Source organism: Merops nubicus, unplaced genomic scaffold (assembly GCF_000691845.1).
Source record: "Merops nubicus isolate BGI_N331 unplaced genomic scaffold, ASM69184v1 scaffold3701, whole genome shotgun sequence".
Lineage (NCBI taxonomy): Eukaryota > Metazoa > Chordata > Aves > Coraciiformes > Meropidae > Merops > Merops nubicus.
This window is the reverse complement of record NW_008590099.1, coordinates 1-13,345: the sequence shown is the minus strand read 5'-3', so window position 1 is coordinate 13,345 and position 13,345 is coordinate 1. Positions and strand designations below refer to the sequence as shown.

The 13,345-nt window shown below is 41.8% G+C and overlaps 1 protein-coding gene across 1 annotated transcript in view; it reads left to right on the top strand.

Annotated features, from left to right (window-relative positions):
• Positions 1-12,521, top strand: part of LOC103782052 (fatty acyl-CoA reductase 2-like) — a gene marked incomplete at its 3' end in the record, with an annotated part of 48,394 nt that extends 35,873 nt beyond the window's left edge. Inside the window, exons 2-5 of the mRNA XM_008949786.1 lie at positions 3,473-3,648; positions 6,055-6,234; positions 11,172-11,349; positions 12,477-12,521. Of these exons, the coding sequence (XP_008948034.1) occupies positions 3,473-3,648; positions 6,055-6,234; positions 11,172-11,349; positions 12,477-12,521 (579 nt within the window). The remainder of the gene's footprint in view (positions 1-3,472; positions 3,649-6,054; positions 6,235-11,171; positions 11,350-12,476) is intronic.
• Between the last annotated feature and the right edge of the window lie 824 nt (positions 12,522-13,345).

Here is a 13,345-nt window from a genome sequence, read left to right as displayed (position 1 = left end):
GAGAGGCAGCACAACCTATGCAGGACTTGCATCCTATTTTGAGGTTTAAAATGAGAATAACAACTGTTAGGTTCATTTTATTCTGTTTCAAAAAGACACTGAAAGTCGGGTGCATTATTACTGCTTTCCCTCTGCTTAACTAGTATTGGACAACTTGAAATCAAACATATTTCCTTTCTCTTCAGTACAATTCTGTAGTAATTCACGTGTCACTTCTGGAGTATTGCTAACTTGGCCAGTGCTTTCATGCAGTTCCAACAGTACAACATGCCAGCCCACTTCTGGCCATTCAGTATATTTTGTGTTGGCAGATGGCTTCTAAAAAGAAAAGGCAGAACAATCCTTAGGCCCCATGCAGCTATTTGAGACTATATATGCTCTTGGGGAGGTTAATCAGAATTTAGAGATGCAATTATTGTTTGCCTGCAGACTAAGCATCATCATTGCTAAGCACTCCTTGAACTAGAGGAAAGAGTATAGAATAAGCAGCACTTGTCTTTAAATCTTCCTGCACTTCCCCATAAAGCATTGACAAGTCTGAAACCTTCAGATTCCATATAAGAGGCAGCAGACTTTGATTAAACAGCTGCTCCTGTGATCTGATTTAATGGTGCTGATGAACTGAGTGTTCTGTGATCTCCAAAGCAGCGTGCTGATTTGTGAGCTTGCATTCAGAAATCGCCTTCATCCTTCAGAGCACTGCAGTGAAGCATTGGAGGGGCTGAACACCTACAGCTGTGGAGTGGTGTGTGGTAGCAGTAGGCACAGAAACCAGAGGGGATATCACCTGCAGTGGGAACATCAGGAGGAGAGGGCATGTAGGCAAAATATAACTTTCCAAATTGGAGCAAGGCTGGCACTGCAAAAATCGTGCTCCTCGTTTTCTGTGCCGTGACTGGAATGGAGAAAGGGCTGATTCATTCTTTCACTACTTTGCATTATTTATGCCAAAGTAAAACAAGTATGAAATAACTCGTTGGGTGGAGTTTTATACTCTCTTTGTGACAGAACAAACAAATTCAGCATTGTTCCTGAAACTCATGCAAGATAGCTTTGGTCTTACATGGGTTCTCTGAGAAACCTTCCCATTTTTCATCTCATCAGGGTTTACTCATGTGCAGTCTCTCATGAGATGATGCATATTTGGACTGCCTATCTTGCATCCGCTGCAAGACAAGCTTCTTACAGATATTTATGCTGTAAATAATACGAGTAAAAGAGTAAAAGTACCCAGTTCTGAGCATGAGTCATTGGGAATTGAGTTCCTACAGTCCACTTGGCTCTCACCAACATCTCTGTACAATTATTAGCTTCTTCTGTCTAGAAATCTATTCTCTGGCCTAGACTATATTACCAAAACATGCATGTAGTTGGGTGCAACTAAGAGAAATGAGATTACAGTATCATCTCCTAACTTCTGTTAATTTGCTTAAATTTCAAGTTAAAGAAGGATGTGCAGCTATGTGTTAAAGGAAAATACATTAAGTCGAACACAGTGTGCTGCACAGTGGGGGAAGCCTGATGATTTTCTTATCACTTCTTTATCCCTAAGAACATCGAAGCTTATTTAGATTTGGTTGTCAGAGAAAGCAAAAGACAGCAAAGCCTTAGTTAAACAAGAAAATATTGCTGCTGGTATCAATTGAATCTTTCATATGTCTTTTAGTAGCTCTAATAGATGTCATGCAGTTTCCACTCTTACATAAGCACTGGGCAAATCAGAGACAGAACAATCTCTAAGAAAACAAGAGGCCATGATAGTAAAGAGATTTACAAACTCAATGCTACTAGTAAGTAAGCTACAGGCTGGAGGAAACACCCAAAAAACAGAGCTACTGAGAAGCCAGCTGGCCCATCCCTCTGCCCCAAGGCGGGTTCAGCTATTCCCTGCCTTTCCTGGCAATGCTTAGGCAGTTCTTAAATGCATCCAAAAGCAGTGGCCCACAGGGGCCACCAGCAATCTGTCCCAGTGCTTAGTCCTTCCTGTCAGTGAGCTAGTTACCTTTGAAGTGTGGTTATCCTTTGAAATCTAGATTACACCTTGTCAGAGCTCACAGCCCCCCTCTCTCTATTCTGTTGATGCTTTCTACCCTTCTTGTTGTCACTCTGACCCTTGGAACAGATGCTTCTAAAACTTAAGATGTTTTTTTCAAGTCCTACTCTAGCAAATTCACATCATTTTTTTTAAAATTCAGGCTTCATCTTCTTTGTCTGTGAGCTTTGCCAAATAAAAGGTCCCCAGGTAGAACCTGCAGTAGCCATCTGCTTTCAGGGCAGAAGCAGAACTGCACCCAGACCTGCTGTGCTGCTATCAGGGACTCTGAGCTACCCACTGAGTAAAAATGGAAACTGAGGAAACTGCTGTTTTCACATAGGCACCTTTCAGGTGATGGTAGTATTGATCTCCTTTTCCTTTCAGGTTTGTGCACAGTTGTCTTGCTGTTCAGGGTACATGCTGCCTTGGATCTTAGGCAAAGCAGGTCATCATTGGAGGCCCCATCCCTGGGGACATTCAAGATCAGGCTAGATGAAGCTCTGAGTAGCTTGATCTAGTTGGAGATGTCCCTGCTTATGGCAGGAGGGTTGGACTAGATGACCTTTGGAGGTCCCTTCCAGCCCAGACATTCTATGATTCTCTGGTCAGGAGCTGGTTTTGAACAACTCATCAGACAGAACAGTATATGAAAATGTAGGGGTCTTTTTAGTGGACAAATGCACAGTCTTATCATTCTGCACAAGACTGGACAGAAAATATATATTGGAAAGAGCTATGGATAATCCTCATGGAAAAAAATTAAAGGGCTGGAGGACAGTTTGAGAGGCCAGCTAGCTACACACTTGTCCAGTCATGCAAAATCACTGGTGCAGTCAACAGCTTTTGCACTGTAGGTTATGGGATTCTCCATCTTTCCATTCCAAAGGCATCTCCTCACAGGCCTCCTCTGACATACACAAAGACTGACAGTACACAGGGAGCAACATAGGAAGAGGAGGAGCCAGAATGTGCCCTATCCCCTTCCTCTCTTCAGGTCCTTTGTAGAAGCATCAAGAAAATTGCTTGAGTCAAATGCTTCACAGGCTTTCCCACCCCATAATCTGCCCTCCTCCTCTTTAGCCCCTGTTACAGTGCTACAGGCAGCCTTTGAGGTCAAATAACAAGTGGTTGCAGGAGCTGTGGAGATACAGGAATTTCAGTGACTCTCCCAGGAAACAAGTGGTACAGAGATCGATTCCTCTCTTCAGGACAGTGCATCACCTCCTATGTTTTTGTGCTGTTTCCCCTGTGAGGTGTTCCTGTGGGAGGGAACAAGTGAATTAACTATTTTATCACCTCACCCATTGTCCTCCCTCTGGAAGAACCAGGCTTTCTCCTGTGCCAATTTCATTGATTGATGTCATCAGACTGGCGACTAATCAAAGCAATCTCAGCAGCCTAATTCTGTACCTGATCTCTCTCTGTTTGTGCTTCAAGGTCTTCGACAGGGTCCGAGAAGATTGCCCTAATTTCCATGAGAAGATTAAGCCTATTAATGCCGAACTCACCCAGCCCAAGCTGGCCATCAGTGCTGAAGATGAAGAGGAGCTCCTGACCCACGTCAATGTTGTCTTCCACTGTGCAGCCACAGTCCGCTTTGATGAACCCCTGAAGTATGTCCTGCTCTCTGTATTTACTGAGCATGCTCCAGGGTGCACAACAGCCCCTAACACACCGTTCAGTGCATCTCTTGTGTAGCTGGAGGAATAAATCTCCACTTAAGTTTTCCTGCTACACGTGGTTCTGCACTGAACGTGAGATGTGAATGCTCTGAAAATGTCATGTGCATATGCACGTCAAAAGGGAAGTGTCTTGGCAGATTTCCATGGGAACAGAAGGATGTACTGCAAGCTTGTGTTGTGTGGTAAGGGAGTTAAGTATGACCTACAATCAGGAGAGGGAAAACTGTGTTTTAGGTCAAGAGGGACATGTTGTGGAAGAAGTAGCAGGAGACAGCTTGAAGTGAAACTATGTTGTGTCTGTCTCTCAAGCAAGTGTTAATGGCCTTCCTTTGTCACTGAGTCACTGGAGAGAGAAAGGAGGTGTTGTTTAAGAAAATAGCCTATCACAAACTTTAAAATACCAAACACTGAGTTTGTGAGAGTAGAAAATGCAATTATTAATATCAGTCTTCATTGCTCATACATAGGCTAAACAGATAGCCACTGTGTCCACCATAAATAAATTGCTTTTTGCAACAACTAATTAGAGAACACCCTGGCTCAAGATACAAGTAGCAAAGGACTGCACTGCATTAATAGCCATAAATGATCTTAAATCAATGCACAAATTAACACACTATGAAAATAGGTTGCTGTGGCTTGTAACATCAAAGGGAAATGATGTTTTGATAAAGAGGATAGCTAGAAAAAAAATATTAAAGTGGTCATTGGCTTCCAGGCAATGTGGAAAGTACTCAAAGGCTGATTGCACGTGATCTGTCAAAACCTAACAGAACAAGGAAAATCCAGTATGATTACCTGGCAAGATATGAGAAGTTGTTGAAAACAAATTATTCCTGTCTGAACAATAAAATATTTCAGATGGATAAAAGCTCTAAAGTTAAATGGGAAAGTACAGCATTGCTCAAATAAGAATTTTGAGCAGCAACTTGCTAACAACACGCACAAATTTTAAACATGACAGAAGTCCAAAGCTACTGTAGAATATGCAAGAGCTGATAGATAAGGGAGTCACAAAAACATGCTATCAAGATACTGGAAAAGCAGCAGCAGAGAAAATGAATCAGTTATTGGCATCAACGTGCAGTACATTTTAGGGAGTTCTCCAGATGGAAATCTTGAGGGCAGAAATCTGAGTAGCTCTGTTATACTGAAATATTACTAGATACAGTTCTAATATAAATAGAAAAAAAATAAAGAGCAGAGACATCACCAGGGTTAGGTGACATTCCCCTCGAACACTAAAGGAATTGTGAAAACCTCAGCAGAAATCCTTGCTGGGCCTGTATTCTGAGCACAATCCTGTTCACCCCCTCTCAGAAGGCATAGAGTTAAACAAAAATGTATATTGAAGGGTAACTTTCATATGAAGGGTGGCTCTAAGTACACGTATTCATCCTGCTAGAAGGGCAGGAGGAAATAGAAATCTATAGAAAATGCTATATTCTAATAGCAGCATGCTAAAAAAAAATAAATATCTCTGGCTTTAGATATTGTGATCCAAACGTGAGTCATATTCTTAGCTTTTGATGCCATTCATCTGGACTATTTACAATTTCTCTTTAGCATTAGTGTAATTAATTTCCTTAGTGTGCACTGTACTTGATAGCATTATTCGTAATTGTGTGTGTGTTGCTGAAAGCCTCTGCTCCTGGGCTGAACAGCTTGTGTATTCCTTGGCCTTCTCCCTTCTGTGCAGGGAAGCCTTTCTTCCAGCACAAAGTGTACAGCAAAGTTGAGTATCTGTTCACTGAGATCCACTGTGGAGAGTCTCTAGGACAACTTCCACCTATGCTGGGTGCTTCGAGATCAACCTTGCTCACCAGAGCTCTTTTTTCTCATTATCAGTTCTCCAGTCCTTTGGAACTTAAGCACTTATCTCTGTGTCTTCCTTCAGTATGAATCTTTTTATGGGCCCAAGGACCCTTTGCTGCTTATTGAAACCATGTGTTTATCTGCTTTAGCAGTGGCTCCTTAAAGAGAAAGATGAATGGGTACTGTAGGAACCATAATGCCTCAGTGGTCATGTGTGCTAGAAATATTTGTTCCAGGAAGGGGTGCCAAATATGTCAGATCTAGAGAGGTTAGTAAAACACAACCTCTGAATCTTTGGATTGATTAAAAACAGGAGAGAGATTCCATGGCCAGAACAGCAAATCCAAACCCATTGCTCTGAAAGCTGGTTTAGCCCTTGCATTTCAGTGAAGCTTGCTGCTCTGCTGTGACCCCTTTTCTTCCCTCACTTGCTTTTTCCTTATTTGGGGTTTGGACAATGCTCCGCTTTGATATATTCTTTCCAGTGAAGTGCATTTTGTTCCTTTCCCCTCCTGTCTTTAGGCACGCCCTGCAGCTGAACGCGCTGGGCACGCAGAGGCTGCTGGAGCTGGCCAGGCAGATGCAGAACCTTGAGGCCTTCATCCACATCTCCACTGCATATGCCAACTGTGTACGCAAGTGCATCGACGAGGTCATCTACCCACCCCCAGCCGAGCCCAAGAAGCTCTTTGATTTAGTAGAGTAAGTAGGAACTGCGTCGCCTCTTCCCAGGTTGGTTTTGCTTCATTCTGCAGAAGGCTTCTGGAGTGTTCCTATAAGCTGTCCTGTGGGATTTCTGGTCACAGTTGCTGTTATTGTTGTGTGCACCATGCCAGCAAGATATGCTGGCCATAAAAGTGAGTATGATGTGCCCGTAATGGAGTGAGACCAAGGGTAAATAGAGCTTTTATTCTAGGTGGTTTTGAGGAGAACTTTCCACAGAATGCCATCTAGCAAGTCTGTCCTTTCTGGATTTTCTCTTCAAACTAGCTTGGCTGAGGTTTTATGAAACTAGAATAAAGAGGGATTCTATTTTGAAGCCTTTTTATCTGGAGAGCTGCTGAAGTCACGCGTTATGAACATTTGGCTGAGCTTAGCAATACTTTTCCAAATACAAAACTATTAGAAAATAGCATAAACAGCACTTAAGAACCCTGTGTTTTCAGCTACCTGTAAATTTTTCCATGCACCATTTTAAAAAAGACTGTGGTTTGGTAAGAATCCAGCACTGAGTAAGTCATGCACAAGTGTATTTGCTATCAGGAGTGGAGTTGGGATGCTTCTTTCTGTAAGGCTCAGCTCTGTTGCTACCTTAGTAAGAACTGAAATTTTTCATGTACCTTATATTCACTTATTTATCTCTACAGCCTCCCAACATTGTTTCTACTTATTTCAACAATTTTGTGGTATTAAAGCAGAGTTATATGGGGATGAGTTAGAAACAGGGTGTTTCAGAAAGAGTTCAGTGTGGATGTCCAGGACTTGGAGGGAACACAAAGCAGGCTGGTTTACCTGAATTTGCCAAAATGAAGAATGGTAAGAGAGAATAACAAAATCTGCTGACAAAGGCACCAAGACACTTTCCCCTTAGAAGAATTTTCCCACAGCTGTAACTTTATTTTCCTTTATTTTCTGGTGGTATTCCACTTGTGTGATACAAGCAACTGGCCTGTGACCTAGTAACCCAAAGAGCTGATGTAAAGTTTTTCTTCTCCTTGATTTAGGGTAGTAGGAGATGAGATGGATTAATGTCCAGCAAGAGAACCAGTGAGAGTTCATATAGAAAAATTGTTTTAATTTCATGGAATTTTTTTGTCTTCTGCTACTCATTGACTTGAGGACGTCATAGAGCTCTCAGCAGTGCTTCCAGGAGCTCTTGCTGAGCTGCAACTGCCAGTTCTGAGTTCAGCAACCTCTAAGACAAGTTCAGACTGCTTTTCCCTAAATGGATTACCTTACTTTTATTTACACTGAAGCTAATGTGCCACCTTTTTGCCCACCAACTCCTTTGGAGTTCATTGGTATCAGTGTTACATTTAATTGCCCCAAAAAGCCTGCAGTCACTTGCAACTTCAGAGACAGTTAATGTTGCTGACCTAGATCAAAAAGACTCCAGCAAAGGACTGAACACTCATCAGAAATCTGCAGAAGTGCCTGGCTACCCCAGGGGTTGATATATGTAAGACATTTATATAAAGTTGCTTCATATAAGACCCTAGCAATTTATTTATCATCAGTTGCATGTACAGCAGAGAGGATAATGTTTGAAAGAAAGGTTGAGTGACAGAGGATGGGCTTTCAGAGGTGTTCTTTGATGTATTTATCTTAGTAATATGGTTGTTTTTTTCTTAGCCACATAATCAGAGATTTATTTTTTTTTTTACTACATTTTTCTGCTTGTTTTAATGTTTTTCCTGTGTCCTCTACTCCAGAAGTTCACCATCTTCCAGTACTTTTAGTGAGCTACAAATCCCAGCATGCCCTTAGCTAGGATGGCATCTGTTTCTTTAGAGTATTTGCAGGTAGCATTATAATTGTTGGCAGCAAAGATAACTATTGCTTTCAGGTGCATTGAAATCATGTGGGCCTCGTTGAAAGTCACTGTCTCCAGGGTCATTGGTTTGGGAGGTGTTCTGCAAATCAAGGGCAATATATGAAAGAGTTGCCTAGGGCTGCAGGATGGATAAAGTCCCTGGGATGCTGGGGGGACACAGGCAGAATGAGATAGAGAAAACTCTGAGAGGCTGTGGAGAGCAGAGGATTACCTGGAGGGAGGTGGAAGACAAAGTAGGGTTGGAAGGTGATGGGAGAGATGCACCTTGTCTTACTCACCATATAAGTGGAAGAAATAATATGTAGATATCTGGGTACAGAATGTTTCAGAGAAAGGAGATTAACAGCTATCAGAAAGTTACCTGCAAAAAGACAGGAGGGGGGAAACAGGCAAGGCAATATAAAAGCCCTGCAAAAAGGGGGGAGAATTACAGGTCCTGTTTTGCATCAGCCAGCTGTGAAAGCTTTCCTTCACAAACAACCCTTGTCTTAAAGTGCTTTTCTGCAGGTGCATTAAGAGGCCTGATCACACAACTGGATGCAATAACAGATCCATTTAATGATGCTTTTGGTCATGCCCTTGATAAATGTTTATGATTCTTTATTCAGCTGAAATGCCAGATAGGACTTCTAGCTGTTTCTTTGTCTGTTCTTATCCTGTTATAGCCCTGCATTCCAGTATTTTGATATTTAACCTGCAAGTAAAGCCTTAAGCTTAATCTGTGTCAACCAAAAGTCACACTTGCAAATGCTGCCAGGCCAATAGAGGAAACACATAATCTGCCACATCAAGCAAGGTTTGCCTTAATCTAAAGCTGAGGGAAATCAGCTTTGAAAGGTGTGCTGAGGTAAAGGAACACAGTGCACACCAAGTGTGGACTGAAGCAGAACTATTTTTATTAGTGCAGAAAATGTAGATCTGTCATCACTTACAAGAAAGAGAGTTTCTTATTTAATGCAAAGTGCTTAACACAGAAGTTATGTTTTCCTGTGGCAGCGTAATTTGGTGCATGTATGTGGTGAAAGAAGAGGTTGCTACATGTTTAAATTTGCATCTCTTTCTCCAGGGCAATGGCAGCAGTGAGCAGAAGCAGCAGCTTTGTGATTTAGCATTTCAAAATCTTCAAAATAGGTCACAGAGGAGTAGGAACAGTTCACCTCATTGAACTGTCAGCTCAGTGCTCCTGTGAGGGTAATGCTGGTAGGTCAAATCACCTGGTAGAATGTTACCCTTGAGACAGGCAGGAGCAGGGTCCTCTTGATAACCACTTAAAGTAATGCAGAGGCTTGTCTGGAAGGATTAAGGCAAGAGGAAATTGCTTCTCCTCGTACTTCTACACTTGTCTTTGCTTTGTGAGAATATCTAATCTGTAAGCTCCTATTATTTAAAGAAAAGAAGAAAAAAAAAAAAATAAAAAAAGACTTATCTGCAGCTGATTCTGACTTCCCAAATGAACCTGGTCTTCTTCCAGCCTCCACAGGAATAGACATCTCCTTTTGGTAGGTTGGTGATAAACTACTCAACAGATTCAAACAACAGCAGTTTTGCTAAGACCCTGAAGAGGTTGGGTTCAATGGCTGCCTAAACAAGCTCTGTAAAATAAGTCAATATTGTGTGCTACTTGTAACCTCTGTGCAGTTCACCTTCCTATTTCGTGGTTAATTTTTCTGCCTCATTTCTGAAGCATGGGACTAGGGCTGCAAAGAAAAGTGTTTGTGGCTGCATACGGCTTTTTTTTTTTTAATTTATTTATTTGAAACAATAATTTCCATATACTAAAACCTGTTAGATTCTTTTTAACTCATTCCACAACTGAGAGATTCACTGAATTCAGCCCTTCCCTGCAAACTGTTTGGCAGTTTCAGTGAATCAGTGTTTTCTCATGCAGCAGTTTCTATGTAATATTTCCATCTGTGTCTAATGAGAGCTAGCTGAAAAGCAGCTTGTCACCTGAGCCATCAGGTGTTTGTGCATTTGAGCTGATATGATCAAGTAATTCTCCAGGTATGACAGGCTCCACCTTATTCCTTTCCCCTTGACCTCCACCTGCTTCTGAAATTTAAGATAGGGAGGGGGTGAGGTGAGGACCTGCAGGAAACAGTATCCTTGCAATGCCCCTGGAAAAGCGCATCCGTTCAGTCTGAACTCGAAGACTTAATTACAAATTGGATTATAGGAGTTAATCTTTGATTCTGTGGAGTAACACCAGGCTGCTGAAAGCCTGGCAGAGACTGGCAGTGGTGTGCAAGGGCTCTGGAAGTACAGCCAGTTCTTGTCCTTTAGACCAAAATGCTGGCAGGACCACTGAGGTCTTGATGATGTGCCAGGGAAGAGACTTTGAGCCTTAGGTCCTTGCCATAGCATCATGGTAGTAAGGACCACTTTTTAAAAGGTATATGCATAACTACTTCTGATGGATTAGATAATTGAATACCTTAAAAATATATATACTCAGGGGTTTTTTTGTTTGTTTTCCTGGTTGGAGTGGGTTTTTTTTTTATGCAGCTAGCACTGACAGTTGCCTAATACCTCTGTGAACAAGCCCATGGAAAACCAGTAGGAAGGAACATCTAACACTGTAAATAGTGCTACTGGAATAATGTGCCTGTAGGACATTGTTCTAGCTTTTGAGACCTTTGTAATGCTACTCAACTCAGTAACTCAAGGTTACCAAGAATCTCCTCAAATGTACTTGGGAGGATTATATGCTGGCTAAGGATGAGTGAGAGTGCTGGGCTGGAAAGCTCCATCAATCTGTAGACGAGGGCTATATTTACATTACAGATTGCAGTGAAGCATGAAGCACAGGAGAGATAGCTTTAAAATGAGATTGTACAGATACTCGAAGTTGAGCTGGATACAGTAACATGAATCTCACCAGGGTGAGGTTTTGCCCTTTGAAGACAAAAGTAACCTTTCTCCCACAGAGCTGTTCTAAACCCAAACCAGTTGCTCCCTTGCTTTGTCTTAAATGGCTTTGACTTGCTTATCCATTGTTTCAGAAGATTCCTGTCTCACCGGTCTTTTTTGCCTCATTCTTTTCTCTCTGCATGGCAGATAATGACATTCTCCTTGTTTCCTGTAGGTGGTTGGATGAATCTATCATTCAGGACATCACACCCAAGCTGCTTGGGGCCTGGCCCAACACTTACACCTACACCAAAGCCTTGTCAGAATACCTGATTCAGCAAGAGAAAGGAAACTTGAACATAGCTATCATCAGGCCATCCATCGTGGGAGCTAGCTGGCATGAGCCTTTCCCAGTAAGCATGAATACATAGCTATTCCCTACCAAAAAAATGTAGATTCAGGAATCTGTCCCTGCTTGTAGCAGTGTCTGCTTGCAAAACGTGTTTCCAGGTCATAGGGAAGCATGTGGCAGAGGTGCAGGACCTGTGCTGGAGTAGAGCAGCAAACCTTCTTCAGTGTCTTCAGGAAAGCCTTGTCTCCAAGTGAAAAGAAGATGTTAAAGCAATAATAGCAAGAGCTGGGATAATAATTGTGCAAAACATTGGACTTACATTTGTCAGTCTTGGCAGCAGAGGATTGCACCCAGACAGATACACAGGGCAGTTTCTGTACTATCTGGGGAAACCTGAGATCTGAGGGTTGGTCACAGTCCTGATGCATTCTGCTTTGAGTCTTTCCATGGCCTAGTGAGTCTATTAATGAGGTTCTGATGAGCACCTTATACCTCACGTGGTCCTTGAAAGCATTTGATAATGCCATGTGCAGCTACCCAGAGTCCCTGTCTTATGTTAGTCATTGAGTTCAGTGGATTCACACTTACACGGGCCTGTTGGAGATACAAACGTCAGCCACACTGTTACTAAATGCAGGTGTAGTTTGGGACTGAAATAATTCACTAAGCTAATTATACTGGTGGAAATAATATCCCCTAGCACTGCAGCCAAATTGGAAAGGCAACAGAAAGTCACCTTTGGCTTTCATGCAGCTTGAAGTGTGCCAAAAATGGCTGAGATATAGCTGAGGCTCTGGGCCAAGCTCCCTGCCTGCTAAAGGCAGAGCAAACACTGTTAGGTGTCATAACCTCTTTCAGGTCAGACAGCTCATCACTGCTCTTCACTTCAGCTCCCACCAGTGGTCAGCCTGAATTAGGATCCCATTCAAAAGTAGAGTGGTGTGGGGTTTTTTTTTAGTTCTTCCTTGCCTTAGAAATTAGCTGGAGTAACCAAACAGCTGTGACAGCACCAAGACACTGTACTCTTCACAGCCAGAGTTTATTCCTGCAGCCGAGTTATTATAGGAAAGAAGTGATTTCTAAAACCAAAATTAGATTCTGCTGTGGATGGGTAAATTGCAGACAGGCTGAGGTATCATGCAATGCACCCCATGATCCCAATGCAGTAATCATTCTTCTGTTTTGCAGGGTTGGATTGACAGCTTCAACGGGACAAGTGGAATATTTATTGCGGTATGTCTAGTTACTATTTACACTCCCCTTAAAGTGGAGTCTGAGTTACTAAAATAGCCAGTCTGAAATTACTCCACAGCCCCATTTAGAAATTGTGTGCCAAAAAAGGATCATAGCAGTTTTCTGAATCTAGTAGAAAGATGTCACACACTTCCCTTATATTTATATGCCTGTGTGACCCAGAAGACTATTTATGTTGTGCTCCAAAAAGGACATAGAAAGAGTTTTCATGTTGCTGGTTCACTAAACATGAACTGGAGTTTCTAAAAACTGAAAAAAAACCTAAAGTTTTGGACAAATTTGGCTAAATATTCAAAGAAAGGGCAAAAGATGCATCCTTGAAACTAGGGTAATTCACAGATGTCAAATCCTGAGTATTAGAACAGAACTACATTTTCCAGGCCAGATTACCCCACTGTCAATACAGCATTTCAGCATTAATTCAGCAATAATTCAGCATTATTTATCCTTTCTTTTGCCTTATTGTTGCTAAGACCACTGCTATAGTTTGTGGCCACCCCACAATAGCAGCAATTCCGGGTCACAGTTTCCATTGCATTATACAGGAGTCCTCCAGGAGCAGAGTACACCTAAATAATCTGTATAACTACCAGTTCAGACTCTGCCAGTCACACGAATAATTCACTATATTCTTGCTTAACTTCCTTTAGTATAAATAAATATTGTGCAAAATAACGAGGAATAAATCCTTAATATAATTAATTACCTTGATAAAATACTCCCTGTAATATGAAAACAACCATTACAGTTTAACAAATGACAACAGTAAAGCTGCATACCTTTTCTCCTGGCTTTTTTTTTTT